This window comes from Poromitra crassiceps (genome assembly GCF_964638095.1).
Source record: "Poromitra crassiceps genome assembly, contig: HAP1_SCAFFOLD_559, whole genome shotgun sequence".
In the NCBI taxonomy this organism is placed as follows: Eukaryota; Metazoa; Chordata; class Actinopteri; order Beryciformes; family Melamphaidae; genus Poromitra; species Poromitra crassiceps.
Window position 1 is genome coordinate 75,735 of NW_028151849.1, and position 17,240 is coordinate 92,974.

The following is a 17,240-nucleotide window of genomic DNA, read 5'->3' on the forward strand; positions in this document are numbered from 1 at the left end:
TTCAGAGATCCGTAGTTTCAGACACCTTTTTGTTTGTCCAACATATGCTTTGTCACTATGGAGGACCATAAAGTTCATAGTGACACTTTTTACAGTGTTTATCATGTATCCACAAAACTACTCTAATATATCTGTAAAAATCCTGTTGAACAAGATCGTATTTTTATGAAGTCTTGGACTATTTTCAATAATGAAGACTACTTAACAGCCAACGCCCAGTCTCGTCATATCACAGTGCACGCCCCCTTTCTTTGAGGATGTATAACCCATTCATTGTTAGGCTCGCCCCCTTTCTCTGATGCTGTCTCCTCACCCATTCACAGTTTACCACACATGTGGCAATAACCAATCAGCCCAAGGTATTCCTCTCCAGCTGATCCCAATCACCTAATCAGTGTAGTATATCAGGGTCCATGTTTACTCTGTTTGCTATGTGCTGTGTATGTGTCATTCTCAGTTGCTGATCATCATCGCTGAAGCAATTGTTTTCGCCCCACCTCCTCCCCTGACCACCATCATCGGTCATGACTCCTGATCGAAGAATTCCCTATGGGGGATTTCCTATCCTATTCTTCACTGACGACGCCCTCTCATCATCTCAGGAGAGCGTCATCATATCATGGAGTCATACGCCAAAATTAATGTTGTATCATTAAAGCTTGTTATACTTTCTACTAGTCTCTCATTATTGAAATTACATTGTCTGGAAATTCCTGCTTATCAAACTGAACCAACAAACAGTGCTGTGATTCCTTTCTCTGCCCATTGAATAAATCTATTATCACTTGCAGCTGGCTTAAAGTCTGGGTCAAAGCTCAGCCACTTCAATATTATTTCTTTCTGAATTTTAAGTTGTTTCACTAGACGAAACCAGGTATCTATAGAAAACCTAACCCATCGACTCTGAATATCACTGTGTTTAGCAGCTAGTGGGAATCCTAGCAGACTTTGTATAGGTTTATCCATCAGTGACTACAACACATTATTATTGTAATGTTCTGTGTAGGTGTTGGGATATTTTTTACCTAATATTCGATATTCTTGTCTCATCTTGTGAATAAAATAATGGGAACACGTTTACATTTTCATGAGCCCTCAAAACTTCACACACAACTTCTTACTGAAGTTCAGCTCCCACTGAACTTGAAACCTGTGTAACTAGGGCCAGCTGAATTGGAACAGTGAAGTGAAATCAATGCATTTGATAGACAGACATTCCTATATTTTTACTTGTTAAATGTTTTCTTTTTACTAAGTCCATTATTTTATCGCTGCCTATATTTAAAAATATATATACCATAGCATTTCCACAAGTGAGTGACACATGTTAAATTTGTGTACACTCAATTATATCAGCTACATTAAGGAGATCAGAGACTGAAGTGATGTCTGTGCCATTGACACTTGAACACGCTTTATTCCTGTCGGTGTCAAAAACAGTAAGTTCTGTACACTCTATTCCTTTATTCCAAAAGCAGCAGACACCCGCATTCGCCTTGTGTCTATAATTTCTACACAAAACTTCCTGCAGACTGAAATGGAACATGAACGGTTCCCTTAGTTCAGTCTCCTCTTCATCCAGGCCATCAGACATCTGTCGCAGTTCCACTGCCCTCAAGCGATCTTCTTTGTCCATGGTGATGACTTGGGGAAGGGAAAGTTTTCCCTTGAATGTTTTTGTGCCACACCACCTTGCTGCCTCAATGGTGTCGTTAAGCAGAGCATCCTCCTAATCAAAAATAAAGAAAACCAGGTTGGAGAAGGCAGAAAACAGTGAAATAAGAAAAGCCCACAAGAGGCAACATACACCTGTCACTTTGAACACAGCAGGGCCTCTACCTAGGCCTGGTTCTGCTCTCCCACACAGTGGGGCTGACCAAACTAGTGTTATTTATAAATGCATACATTGTTGTATGTAGAGTAGACATTTAGTTTTTCTTTGATAATGGAACTTGTGTGTTGTGCATTGCTTGGTTCTTGAATTCTTTATATACTGTAACTGACTTTTGATATTCCGTTTATTGAATGGACTTCCGGTCTCATTGTATTTAAACGTCATTTCCGCCTGACACAGCAACACGCTGAAGAAGGCCGTTAGGCTGAAACGTCCGTGTTGTATACCTGGTGAAAACTGGAATAAACCTAACGAAAGGACATTTTTGTGTGCTGTACATGTTTACCACAATATTAAATGGCAAGGGGGGGGGGCAGCTTCTTCTGATAGGATTGAAATAGAAATTTGCATATCTGGTCACAGCTATTGCGAATTTGCGCTTGTTTGTTTTTATTTTCATTTTATAATAATATATTATTATTATATATTATTATTATATATTATATATTTTTTATAAACAAAGTTGTTTAATTAGGTTATTAAAAGCATGCACAATTAAGGTTAAACCAATATTTGTCTGTCTAGGTTGTTGACTGCTGTCTGACTACATCAATCGGCCCACACTACGATGAAGTGTTCCTTGATTGTGTGTCTGTGTGTCCTGTGCATCTGTGCATCTGCAGCTGCAGGTAAGATTAATTAAGTTAATTAGGACAATTATTAGTGTTTTATGTTGAGTCCTGTTTGCAACACGTCTTATCTATTTGACAGCCCATGGGAGCAGGCCCGTATCTAGCTATGAGCACAGGGAGGTCCGGACCTCCCCTAATATTTCAGAGAAAAAAATAAAAAAAGCTCCATGGATCCCTCTGTATGTTTTTTTTTATTATCGATGATGACTTTGTGTGTTGTGTACGGCTTGGGTTGTGTACCTGTGTTTGTAGGTGTCATTTTGATATGAATTTGGCTAAAACAGTTTGTGTTTGTTAGTTACAATTATGTTGACAGGAGAGCTGAGCAGGTGGTGACATGAAAGAGAATATACTGAATAATGACATCACAACAGTATAATCCTAATGTTGATTTAGAATGATATATTCCTCTAAATATGGCTAAAAAAGGTTAAAAAAACATTTTTTATTTATTTAAAATGATATATTACTCTAAATATGGCTAAAAAAGGGGGGGGGGGGACTTCAAATTTTTCAAATCCACCTCCCCTTGCTGGACCTCCCCTATTTCGAAACGCTGGATACGGGCCTGCATGGGAGAACCGGGGGGACGGGGGAAAGTTACTATAGGCATGGGAGAATGACAGGTATGTGACGGCATTCTCCGTCTGTCCCACCTTGGCTAGCCATGTGCGCCTCTATAGGAGTGTGAATTCAACCAGAGAGACCATTTCTTGAATGACAGTGATTTATTAGATGATAAGATACATGAGCCTGTAGGCACATAACATAATATAAATAATAGTTTTGGCGATTAGACTCCATCATGACATCAGCTTGATTATGACGTCATGATCAGCAGGGGTAGATGGATGCAGCCAGAGTAGATTGAATATCCCCCCTGTGGAGTCTAGACCTGGTGGTGGTGAAGTAGACTTGCTGGAGAAGGCTTCTGAATCTGAAGAAGTCAGAGAGGACTGGAGGAGAATGGGGTGGAGGAGGGACGCAGGAACGCACTGGAACCCAATGAGATGACACAGAGAGAAAACGGGAGGTTTTTAGCTGTGACGGTAGATCATGATAGGCTGAATGGGAAGATGTGTCATGCTCTGATTGGCTTAATCTAATGTTACCGCCCACAAAGAGTGAAGCTAGGTAGACGCAGGAAAGGGGTGATTGATGACTTGAGTTTATGAATGAGTGGGTGTGACATTAAAAGGTTTTCTCCTGACAGGGAAAGATGTGAATGAGGACAGGAGGGATGAATGAGAGCCCGTGACAACTAAAGGGTTTCTCCTAGAACAGGAAAATGCAGGTTGATTAAGAAGTGGGTATGACAGCTAGAGTTTTATCCTAGGAGAGTGAATTAATGAAAAGTGAGTGAATGAATGACATTAGATACCGTCTCTCTTAAAGAATTTTCGCTTAAGCTTCATTTAAAGTGTGCCTATCAAAGGGTGAAATCCTGTGTGACTTAAAAGTGTGCCAACACCTCTCCTCTAGGGTGAAATCCTAGGTGATTACACCTGGTCTATTTGCATTAAGCGTGTGTGATCTCAGCGAGGTGTGATCGCATGCTGCCCTTACTTATCTTGTGTGTGTGTGTGTGTGTGTGTGTGTGTGTGTGTGTGTGTGTGTGTGTGTTGTGTGTGTGTGTGTGTGTGTGTGTGTGTGTGTGTGTGTGTGTGTGTGTGTGTGTGTGTGTGTGTGTGTGTGTGTGTGTGTGTGTGTGTGTGTGCGCGTGCGTGTGTGTTCAACAGAGACTCCTCCATCTGGGTACATCAGTGAAGATGGAGAGACGAGCGACCAGCAGATGAATCAAAGTATGGAATCATCATGTAGACTACGTTTCTCATAGTTTCTGTGGTCCTGTAGCAAGGCACTAACACTGCCAGGGTGAGGGGTTCAATTCCCACGCGTGCGAGAATTGTTTGCGCTCATACTGTGCTTTGGATAAAATGTCTGCTAAACAGCCTTAAATGTGTGTGTATTAAGTTTAAGTTCAAGTGTGTTTATTTTCACACAGAGAGCTTACACAGAGTAAACGGTGAGAGGAAATGCTGGGTCCTCTCAGGATGAAAAGCACGGGCACATGATTCACAAAGATGGATCAAGAATTACAATAAAGAATCCAACTAGAAACTATGGTGTGGTGGAGTTAATGTAATCACTGAAGTCGTTGAGTTCTGAGGTGGTACAGGTGTTATGCCGTTGTCTGCCTGCCTGTCTGTCTGCCTGCCTGTCTGTCTGCCTGCCTGTCTGCCTGCCTGCCTGTCTGTCTGTCTGTCTGTCTGTCTGTCTGCCTGCCTGTCTGTCTGTCTGTCTGTCTGCCTGCCTGTCTGCCTGCCTGCCTGCCTGCCTGCCTGTCTGCCTGCCTGCCTGTCTGTCTGTCTGTCTGTCTGCCTGCCTGCCTGTCTGTCTGTCTGTCTGTCTGTCTGCCTGCCTGTCTGCCTGCCTGTCTGCCTGCCTGCCTGTCTGTCTGCCTGCCTGCCTGTCTGTCTGCCTGCCTGTCTGCCTGTCTGTCTGTCTGTCTGTCTGTCTGTCTGTCTGTCTGTCTGCCTGCCTGCCTGTCTGTCTGCCTGTCTGTCTGTCTGTCTGCCTGCCTGTCTGCCTGTCTGTCTGCCTGTCTGTCTGCCTGCCTGTCTGTCTGTCTGTCTGTCTGTCTGCCTGCCTGTCTGTCTGTCTGCCTGTCTGTCTGTCTGTCTGCCTGTCTGTCTGTCTGCCTGCCTGTCTGTCTGCCTGTCTGCCTGCCTGTCTGTCTGTCTGCCTGCCTGTCTGTCTGTCTGTCTGTCTGCCTGCCTGTCTGTCTGCCTGTCTGTCTGCCTGTCTGTCTGTCTGCCTGTCTGTCTGTCTGTCTGCCTGCCTGCCTGTCTGTCTGTCTGCCTGTCTGTCTGTCTGCCTGCCTGTCTGTCTGCCTGTCTGCCTGCCTGTCTGTCTGTCTGCCTGCCTGCCTGTCTGTCTGTCTGTCTGCCTGCCTGTCTGTCTGCCTGCCTGTCTGTCTGCCTGTCTGCCTGCCTGTCTGTCTGTCTGTCTGTCTGTCTGTCTGTCTGCCTGCCTGTCTGTCTGCCTGCCTGTCTGCCTTCCAAAAATCTAAAATTGCCCTTGGAATTGGGAAGACGGGGGCTTTTAATGCCCCCGTAAAATAAGGAGTTAACGTTCTGTATGTTAAAATTACTCAAAGCGTGTCTTCACACGATCACCCGGGCACTCCGCCTGCCTCCCCCCCCCCCCCCCCCCCCCCCCCCCGTAGGCTAATTCTCAGTAATTTACTTAGGTTACTGTAGGCTACATATTCACCTTCCAGACGGCTTCTAGAAGAAAAAAATGCTTTTAAATGAGCTGTTTGATAAAACTATTTATAAACCTTATTAATAAAAATGCTTATAAATGACCCATTTAAATTAAATTAATTAAATTGACAAATGGAAGACTGATGCTGATTTGCAAAATGCAATTTAAAATGTGCATTTTTTAATCCATTTTCATATTCTTGCTTATTAATTTTTCATATTATTTGTCCTTTGCATAATTCATTTCGCCTTTACTTTACCATTAGACAACTGTATTACTTAAAGCACAATTATGCCACACTGTATACAGGTTAATTAAGCAGGCTACTACTAACTTGCACAATAAATAATTTGCTATAGACTACATGATGTCAAAAATATGCGTGTTCAGGAACGCATGAAGCTGGGCGGGAGGAGAACAATGACGCGATGAAGGTTGGAGTAGTAGTTCCGGCAAGAATTTCGATCCACTTTCACGCCTGGTAGAAACATATACACAATACAAATATCAGTACAGAGGAAGCAGGAGAGGCTGAGCTCATCATTAAGTCCATTAGGCTCCACCGTATTCAGTGCAGAGACCTTTAGAGGGGCAAGTGCCAGGGTTGGAAATTAGCGGCGGCTCAGTAGATCAGTGTCGAGTGTGTGTGGCGACGGTAACTTTGTGTAGATCAGTGTCGAGTGTGTGTGGTGTGCAAAAAGCTGGCATCTGTATGCTGCCATCATGCTGGCGTCAGCAGCTCCTGGGTCCAGGTCTTGATGATGCTGGGTTGTGTTGGAGGCGAGCAGGCTCTGCAGACACCACACTGACACTTCACCACTGTAGGGAAAACACAAACATGGGACACATCAGACTCATAGATACATGTTGTAGATGATAGATGAAAAGAGACATAGTTGGCATGGATTAAACAGGATGAATCACATTTTTGATGTAGATCCTGGACCTGTTTTAATGCCAGGTGTAAATTGAATCCAGCTAAGTAAGTAAGCAATTAACTAAGAAAGTAACGTTTATTTGTAACGTTTATTTATATAGCACCTTTCACAGAGCAGTCACATTGACTGGTGATGTAGGGATGGATCAGGTCACAGATTTACACAGGTGCCTGACCATGCAGGGGTTTATAAGTGATTACAAGAACCTTAAACTTGATGGAAGCCAATGTAAGGAAGCTAAGATGGATGTAATGTGACATGTCGTGCTGGACTAAGCAGCTGTGTCCACAGGGAACGTCTGTTTGAGCTGCCAGTGCCTTTCTGCAATTCATTTTCTATGGTAAGGACGCTCTAGGAGCACTCCTCTTCCCAGCACCGCACCTGGTGTTTAAACGCTCTCGATGGCTAGTGTTTTTGGGCAGGGTGCTCTGGGCGCCTCAAGCAGAGAAAAGTTACACTTTTGGAGAGGCAGGCTACTCATCAATGTCAATTTTTTTCAGCAGCAACAAATAAATGCTGTGTCTGTGCACGTTGGAAGCACTCTCTACATGATTTCCAAAGCATTCTGACCTGGGAAAAAAACAAAAACAATCCCTGTGGGCATGCAGCCTTAGTCAACAGCACTGTACTGGACCACGTAGCCTATTCATTAATTAATCGTTCGGCAATCGCTTATATCAACGAATTAAACGAGCAAACTCACGGATTCCTAAGTGCTGCAAACCACTGTCACTGACACACGTTGACATGCTGACATTTGCAGCTCTGAAACTAAAAGACGTATATGGGCACAGCAGAGCAGACTCAGTTATCAACACCTCTGTACATCCATTCTACATCTCGAGCAGAGGTTCTTGAAAGCTACATGTTTTATTATGGATAACAGGCCACCAAATTTAATTCACATTCATTATGCCTTATACATTAGTGTATTCATGAAAAGGGTTGCGCATTGAGAAGGGAGTCCTTCAACCAAAATGTCAGGGTGTAGGACTGACAAAGGTCCAGTGGGAAGTGTCTTTGAGCAAAACGTTGAATCCTTCCAAGCTCCAGGGGTGCAATGCTGTGTAGCCGACCCTGACCTCTGACCTCATATTCAATGTACTATACATTTCATTTTTACATAACTGTTGTGTGTTTTTCAGCCTATAGCCAGTGTGAACAAGGCTGGAGGCCGTTCAACGGCTCATGTTACTTCTTTTCGAAAGAAAAGAAGACATGGGTGGGGGCTCATGCAGACTGTTTGGCAAATGGCAGCGACCTGATGAGCATTCAGGGCACTCCTGAGACGGTGAGACGACGACAACAACAACAACAACAACAACAACAACAATAAAACATTCTGGTAACATGTGCTTATCTTCCAGAACCTGCACTCATTTTTTTCTACTCTATCTTTCCAGCAATGGATGAGCACTCAAATTGGCTCTTCGGGCTTTTGGATTGGCCTGCATGATCGGGCTTCAGAAGGTACCTGGGAGTGGACTGATGGGACCCCTTATGACATGGACTCAGCGTATGTAAAACTGTTACTATTCAAATATTGGAAAGGCATTACAAAGAGGAACCTGAATAATAATCTGCCTAAACTTTAGTTAAGCTACATTGCAGAATTGACCTCCTCTCCTCTCCTCTCCTCTCCTCTCCTCTCCTCTCCTCTCCTCTCCTCTCCTCTCCTCTCCTCTCCTCTCCTCTCCTCTCCTCTCCTCTCCTCCCCTCCATCTTTCAGATACTGGAACTCAGGCGAGCCTAATAACTTGGGGGAAGAGGACTGTGGGGTGGTTCGGCCCCATGGACGCTGGAATGATTTCAACTGCATTAATTTGCAGCAATATATCTGCAAACGTCCCAACCGTACGTCCACCAGCCAGTGCCATGCTGTTTTACCCTTTAATCTTATGCTCCTCAAATAACACTTTAATTATAAAACAATGCATCATAATGTATTAAGTAGTGAAGAGGTGCATCTAAATCTTACTGGTGTGATTGATTACTGGTTTTGTTTAGGAAAATCATTATTCTAATTTATTTATTTATGTATTTGTGTATTTATGTATTTATGTATGTATTTATTTATTTCAAAAGTGACTTGGAGCTCCCAGTTGTTACAGAATAACCAAAGTTGAAGTCCTTGTGATGTTGCGCTCATCTGCGTAAAGATCGAAGAAGGATCTGGATGACTACAGTGTCATCCAGCAACTCTCTAATAATCCAATGTCCTGTTCTTTCTTCCAGGTGCTGCGGGTGAAAGCAGGGTCAATACAACCCATATTTGTGCTGTGAATGGATCGACTGTGACCATTCCCTGCTCCTTCCCACCCCGGAAGGAGTCTGAGATAGTGAGGCTTCTCTGGTTAGCTCCAACGACTCCATCAGTGTACGACAGCAGCTCGACAAACAACAACCCCCACTACCGATACCTGGGAGACCTCCGCAGCGACTGCACTTTGCAGATTAGGGGTATACAATCAACACACTCAAAGACTCACCACTTCAGAATGGAAGCAGATGGAGACGCCTGGACTGAGCCAAATGGAGTGCAGGTCACAGTCATTGGTAAGGATGCTGAGAATAATATTAATTAATAATATTAATTAATACTGATATTTTTTTATGTTTTATTTTACTTGACTTTTATTTAACCTGGTTAGACCCATTGAGATGAAGCAGACATTTTCTTATACCTTGTGCTATATCTTTCATTTCAATAAAACTACTACTAAAAATAAAGCTAATATTAATGCAAATACGACTTGTTTTTCTGCTACAACAAATTATATTTGTATCACACTTTTTTAATGAATCTACATGCTGTAAATTTGAAGGAGAAAAGGCAATATGATCAGTTGAAACAAGTCAAATTGCTTGGATCAAAACCATGCATTGAGTAAAATGAATTAATTACAGATAACCCACGAATGAGGATCTCCAGCTCCAGTAGTGAGAGAGTGATGAAAAAGGGCGACAGAGTTACACTGAACTGCACTGCAGTCTGTTCTTCCCACCAATTGTGCGTCACCTGGAACAGAAATGGCCACGCCCTCGATGAGACCGGCCCCACCCTTCATCTCAACCCTCTGACCACGGCTAACTCTGGGAATTACTCCTGTGCTTTGAAGAACAGAGAGACTACACGCTCCGACCCATACAGCCTGTCTGTGGAGGCTGACGAAGGTTTGTTCATTCATTTTTCAATAGACTACTTGCACAACTCCACTACTTCCTGAAATGAGTAGGGCATCTTGGTTTCCTGTCCTACACTATTGGATGAACTGATTGTCAGGTGTGCCTGACTGCTGCAGTCCCCCCCCCCTTTCCCTCTTCCCCCCTTCCTGTTTGACCCTGATGCAGACGCGTTGCGTCGAAACGTTGGTGCACTTAGCCTATTAAAAGAAACCTTCTCACCAGTGTGAACCAGTGGTTCAATGCCATTTTGACTATGCTGCCACCTCCTGGTTTACCAGCACAGCGCAGTGTTTGAAGAACAAACTTCAGACTGCCCAAAATAAATTAGCCAGGGTGGTGTTAAAGCTGCCTCCCAGGACCCACCTTGGCCCAGCACATTTCCAACAGCTAAACTGGCTCCCAGTTCAAAAAAGAATCATCCAAATTAAATTAGGACTTACCCATAAAATCATACACAATGCAGTTCCCAAATATCTTTACAACTACTTTAACCGTTTTAGGGACATCCACAGCTATGCCACCAGAGGCAGCACAACTAATATCAGACTTTTCAAATATAGGACTCTAGCAGGTAAGAACACTTTTCTGTACTCTGCTGCCATTGAATGGAACAAAGTTCCGGCATCACTGAAGCTTATTGAGGCACAGAGCAGTTTTAAAACGGCAATTAAAAAATTGTTGGCATCCACTCTCTTAGAATAGGTAGGTACTGTATCAGCACTGTATCAGCACTGTATCATAAAGCACTATGTACTTTATGTTAATTGCTATGTAGGTTTGTATTTATGTATTGTGAGTCGTAAGTATTGTATTTGCACCTGACAATCCTGTCAGCCATCCCCCTTCCTTTTCCCCCAGAGGACCACAATGGAAATAAGCCTGTGGCTTTGTTGTGTTTTTATCCTCGGCAGTTTTTTTGTTTATCTTCATAATGTCTGTCTTCTGTGAAGCAGTATTATGTGTGCTTTAAAAAATGGTCAAATAAAACTTACTTTCTCTTTCTCTCTCTCTCTCTCTCTCTCTCTCTCTCTCTCTCTCTCTCTCTCTGTGTGTCCGTTAACCAGTAAGCTGTAGCGCGCTGATCCATGGCGCGCTGATTGGTGAGGGTGAGTGATGCGGCCACAGCACTGACCCCCCTTTCCCCTCCATCTCTTCTGTCTGGCCGCTGTTCCTCCCACTCCCTCCCTCCCTCCTCTCTTTCCATATATCCCTGATTGACGTGTTCATTGTTATTTGTATCTGTTGCCTGTTGCTCGTTGTTAGCATGTTTTCTGTGTACTCATATTGTCGGCGTATTTGAGTCACTGAAAAGCGCCATATAAAATAAATGTATTATTATTATTATTTGCTTGGCCGGAAATGATGATGGTGTCATATAGACATTATAAGAAGAATATGAATAAGACAACAAAACAATCAAATAGAAATAAGTTATATAGAGTACGTGTCGGCACATAGGACACAGAGACCAGCCAATAGCAGATGGTCAGAAGGTGTATCTGATCTACTTTACCTTCACTGGTTGCTGTCCTTCTCTTGATCCAGGTGTGGTGCTCCACCACCAGCATGCGTCTGGCCGCTACACTCTGGACTTCACTGCAGCTGAGGCTGCCTGCAGGACGATCGACACCAACGCTATGCTTGCATCCCCCGAGCAGCTGTCCGATGGCCAGCTGGAAGGCCTTCAGTCTGATAGAGGATGGCTGAAAGACAATACAGTCCGGTGTGTGTGTGTGTGTGTGTGTGTGTGTGTGTGTGTGTGTGTGTGTGTGTGTGTGTGTGTGTGTGTGTGTGGCATACAGCAGTGATTCTCAACATGGGATCCTGGGACCGCCAGGGGCCCCTGATGGGCTTGCAGGGGGTCCCCAGCAAACAGAGGAATTGTTCAACTTCCACATTATTGAAGTGACCAGAATGTAGGAAGAATGAGTGTTCTTGTGTGTGTGTGTGTGTGTGTGTGTGTGTGTGTGTGTGTGTGTGTGTGTGTGTGTGTGTAATGTGGTGTAAATGAGGGGTGCTTGATATGTTTAAAGTATGCGTGTGCGATGTTTGTAAATGTTGCAATTCCAATATATATAATGAGCTCATTTGTTTGTAGACGCTCCGTGACTGAAGGCGTGCTAACCTACAGCGAAGAGTTCATAAAGACACACGGAAAGTCTGACGCCTACTGCTTTGTGCCCAAACAGGAAGAGGAAGGTAAATCAACATGTACACACACACAGAAGCCACTTTCACACATGAACTCCGGGTCAGGTCAGGGTAACAGGTTGCTTGCCCTGAGCCTGACCCGGGGGATACGTGAAGTGTACCCTTTCAGACATGAGGCATGTTGCTTTCATACATGTGGAGCACCTCCGGGTGTAAAGTAAAGACACACACACACACGTCACACACACACATACACATGTCACACACGTCAAACACACACACACACACACACACACACACACACACACACACACACACACCTCACACACAGACACACAGACACACAGACACACAGACACACACACACATCACACAATCCCCCCCACCCCCACCCCCCACACACACACACACACACGTACACACACACATCACACACACACCACACACACATATGCTTAGGAGTGCCGTGAAATTTGTCAGGCATTTTTCCTCTCCTGGCTCCAGGCTGAAGTCTTGGATATATCCTGTGTCTCCTCTCAAAAGGTATGGTCTTCTCCATGGCCCAGAGGGTAACCCTGCAGGAGGCCAGAAGGAGGTGTGGGCTGAACCACGCCGAACTGGCATCAGTGGGACAGCTCTTCACGGCCCATCTCCTGCCCAACGACACCGACTTCAGCTGGCTGCAAGACGGTAGCGTCCGGAGAATCCTGGCCGAAGGCCAGCACTGTGGCCCACACCGCGGCATCCTGTCCCGCGCCACTGGTTCCCCAGATCCCAATGAGGAGCACGGTGCCTACTGCTACATCTGTAAGACACTCCATTTATACAGCCTTATACAGACTGATGACGCGTCCCAGCGCATGCCGAAGTATGTATTTTGAATTGTACTTGGCAATAGGGATCTACACTATTCCTATAATATTCCTATAGTATATTTTTCTACAGTGTAATTCAGCAGCGGGGGGGGGGGGTGTACTGCTGGATGCATATTGGGGAAACGTGTCTGTGTGTGTGTGTGTGTGTGTGTGTGTGTGTGTGTGTGTGTGTGTGTGTGTGTGTGTGTGTGTGTGTGTGTGTGTGTGTGTGTGTGTGTGAAAAACACATGTTAAAAACATCTAACAATGCTTTTTCCACCTTTCTAGTGTTCAGCCCTGCCGACACAGCTGTTGCAGCCTCTAAAGATGAAGCAGGTAAGATAATTTCACACATGCTGTAAACACTTCACCATATTTGACACAATGTATTTTTTTTACAGATCGCAGCAAAAAAGCAGTTTAGGAGTCCCGCAAAGCTCGCAGCCTCGCCACAGAAATTGCTTTCACACACCCCTTTGTACCCTTTCAGCACACACACACACACACACACACACACACACACACACACACACACACACACACACATCACACAATCCCCCCCCCCCCCCCCAAACACACACGTACACACGTACACACACACACACACACACACACACACACACACATGCTTAGCAGCGCCGTGAAATTTGCCAGGCATTTTTCCTCTCCTGGCTCCAGGCTGAGGTCTTGGATATAACCTGTGTATGCCTCCTGTGTCTCCTCTCAAAAGGGAAGCTCTTCTGGCTGCCCCAGAACGTAACCCTGCAGGAGGCCAGCAAGAGGTGTGGGCTGAACCACGCCAAGCTGGCATCAGTGGGACAGCTGATCACGGCCCCTCTCCTGCCCAACGACACTGACATCAGCTGGCTGGACGACGGGAGCTTCTGGAGAAACCTCCCCCAAGGCCGGCACCGCGGCAAACTCACCCTGTCCCGCGCCACTGTTTCCCAAGATCCCAGTGAGGAGCACGGTGCCTACTGCTACATCTGTAAGACACTCCATTTATACAGCCTACATGCCAACCAACTTCCCTGCCCACTTTAACCCATTGATACCTGATGCAGCATTTGTGTGTGTATCCCTTTAAGACCGTGAATCGCGGTTCGCGGTCTTGGCAATAGGGATCTACAGTATTCCTATAATATTCCTATAGTATATTTTTCTACAGTGTAATTCAGCAGCGGGGGGGTGTACTGCTGGATGCATATTGGGGAAAACACACGTGTGTGTGTGTGTGTGTGTGTGTGTGTGTGTGTGTGTGTGTGTGTGTGTGTGTGTGTGTGTGTGTGTGTGTGTGTGTGTGTGTGTCTGTCTGTCTGTCTGTCTGTCTGTCTGTCTGTCTGTCTGTGTGTGTGTGTGTGTGTGTGTGTGTGTGTGTGTGTGTGTGTGAAACATCTAACAATGCTTTTTCCACCTTTCTAGTGTTCAGCCCTGCCGACACAGCTGTTGCAGCCTCTAAAGATGAAGCAGGTAAGATAATTTCACACATGCTGTAAACACTTCACCATATTTGACACAATGTATTTTTTTACAGATCGCGGCAAAAAAGCAGTTTAGGAGTCCCGCAAAGCTCGCAGCCTCGCCACAGAAATTGCTTTCACACACCCCTTTGTACCCTTTCAGACATGAGGCATGTTGCTTTCATACATGTGGAGCACCTCCGGGTGTAAAGTAGAGACACACACACACACACACGTCACACACGTCACACACACACACACACACACACACACACACACACGCACACACGCACACACACACATGTCTCACACACAGACACACACACATCACACAATCCCCCCCCCCCCCAAACACACACGTACACACACACACACACACACACACACACACACACACACACACACACACACACATGCTTAGCAGCGCCGTGAAATTTGTCAGGCATTTTTCCTCTCCTGGCTCCAGGCTGAAGTCTTGGATATAACCTGTGTATGCCTGTCTCCTCTCAAAAGGTATGGTCATCTCCATGCCCTCCTGCAACGTAACCCTGCAGGAGGCCAGCAAGAGGTGTGGTGTGAACCACCACACCAAGCTGGCATCAGTGGGACAGCTGATCACGGCCCCTCTCCTGCCCAACGACACTGACATCAGCTGGCTGGACGACGGCAGCTTCTGGAGAAACCTCCCCCAAGGCCGGCACCGCGGCGAACTCACCCTGTCCCGCGCCACTGTTTCCCAAGATCCCAGTGAGGAGCACGGTGCCTACTGCTACATCTGTAAGACACTCCATTTATACAGCCTACATGCCAACCAACTTCCCTGCTCACTTTAACCCATTGATACCTGATGCAGCATTTGTGTGTGTATCCCTTTAAGACCGTGAACCGCGGTTCGCGGTCTTGGCAATAGGGATCTACAGTATTCCTATAATATTCCTATAGTATATTTTTCTACAGTGTAATTCAGCAGCGGGGGGGTGTACTGCTGGATGCATATTGAGGAAACACGTGTGTGTGTGTGTGTGTGTGTGTGTGTGTGTGTGTGTGTGTGTGTGTGTGTGTGTGTGTGTGTGTGTGTGTGTGTGTGTGTGTGTGTGTGTGTGTGTGTGTGTGTGTGTGAGAAACACATGTTAAAAACGTAACAATGCTTTTTCCACCTTTCCAGTGTTCAGCCCTGCCTACGCAGCTGTTTCAGCCTCTAAAGATGAAGCAGGTAAGATAATTTCACACATGCTGTAAACACTTCACCATATTTGACACAATGTATATTTTTTTATTACAGTACAACTTACCGTAACACAAGATTGCCTTGTTTCTCTCTCTCTTTGTCTCTGCTCTTTGTCCCCAGCCGACACGGTCGAGCTCGTTGCTGGGATTGCGTTGGCTGCGCTGCTCTCTGTCGCTCTGTCCGCTGTCGTCTTCTACGTTTGGAAGAGATGCAGACGTGATGGTGAGTTACCCAAGCCCCCCCCCCCCCCCCCCCCCCCCATCCACTTACCTTACACTTACCCACCCACTTACCTTACTCTGGACCTGGGCTGGCTCGTGAATGCAAGCAGCCACGTCACATGATCACGTCACATGATCTTGGGCCGCGCACATCATGGAAGTAAAACCAGGAAGAAAAACTCCTTCAAAATGCTTCATGTGCTGTTGAGCAGCTTATGTTCAAATGAATGGGTGGGCGTGTCCTATATACCCTGTCCAATTTCTTTTAATATACTGTATCTGTGGAGTTCCCTCGCCACCCTGTCAATCAATCTCTATCATCCTTCAGTAGTCATAAGCACAGTAGTAAGCACGCACGCACACACAGCTTTTTTAAGTCCTTGATTATTCTTTCTTAAATCCAAGCACTTTCAAGTACTTTCCAAACTCGTGGCAACCCTGAACTTTACGCAGTAATTACTCTTTTTAAAGTGACCCTGAAACGTTGTAAATGCCCCCATTGTTTTAGACAGTGGGGCAAAAGTTGCCCCCAAAATATCTTTCTAATTTCCTACACTGGGAACACTACACTGACTAAATTGTCAAATATAGCCACCTGCTCACCGCCCAGGCACTTATATGTACTTAACTAAATTAACCTAACTAACTATCCTGTGCGCGCACAATTGTCAGACTAAACTCTGACGACCCAAAAACCTACAGTCCGCTACAGATTAATTAATATTAATGTTTGTTTATTAACTGGCCCCTGGCCTCCTGTCATTTAATTAAAGTGGGTATCCCTGCCCTAGGCTCTGGAATAGCCTAGAGGCTTTTCAATCCCTGCTCAAGACGCACCTTTTCTCCCTGGCCTTCCACCTGAGTTGAGTTTAGGTTGTGGCAACCTAAACTGTTGCATTTTGTGTGAAGCACTTTGGTCGGCTATTTGTCGTTGTAAATGTGCTCTATAAATAAAGCTGACTTGACTTGAGTTGACTTGACTTCTGTACTGTCCGTTCACAGTCTGGCAGAGACGGGCAGAGACAGTGTCTGGCAGAGACACTCAGGCAGTGGTGTGGAGTACCGCGACGGAGCTTGGAGGTGACTTTTTTTTACTGTTTCCAGGCAGGACATGCCGTACAGTTCCACTCGTAAAGTAGCACTATTATGTCTTATGTGCTAACACTAATAGTGATTGCTGTAGCCTACTAACAAATATTGTTTGTTGCAGAGTCGCGTGTGGTCATCTACGACAACGCTGGATTCTCCACGTCTGGGGCGGACTCCATCAACTAGTCGAGCCATTCGTTCCTAGAAAGGGCCAAGATTAATGCAATGTTATGTGAGATTACATGACATTAACATGCTATTTCCTCCGTTTTTGCCGGCCATTTTTGATATTAACATGCTACAAACATGTATTTTTA

At 45.2% G+C, this 17,240-nt stretch overlaps 1 protein-coding gene across 1 annotated transcript; it reads left to right on the forward strand.

Annotated features, from left to right (window-relative positions):
• Nucleotides 1-6,874: 6,874 nt before the first annotated feature.
• LOC310771360 (aggrecan core protein-like) lies at nucleotides 6,875-17,240 on the forward strand (the record flags this gene model as incomplete). Its single annotated transcript, XM_083663991.1, has 17 exons — nucleotides 6,875-6,962; nucleotides 7,880-8,025; nucleotides 8,138-8,204; nucleotides 8,970-9,290; nucleotides 9,642-9,908; nucleotides 10,985-11,026; nucleotides 11,466-11,643; nucleotides 12,019-12,119; nucleotides 12,615-12,878; nucleotides 13,214-13,261; nucleotides 13,656-13,913; nucleotides 14,348-14,395; nucleotides 14,899-15,162; nucleotides 15,551-15,598; nucleotides 15,734-15,835; nucleotides 16,837-16,914; nucleotides 17,045-17,240. The coding sequence occupies 17 exons, from the start codon at nucleotides 6,875-6,877 to the stop codon at nucleotides 17,107-17,109; spliced, it is 2,385 nt and encodes a 794-aa protein (XP_083520117.1). The 3' UTR covers nucleotides 17,110-17,240.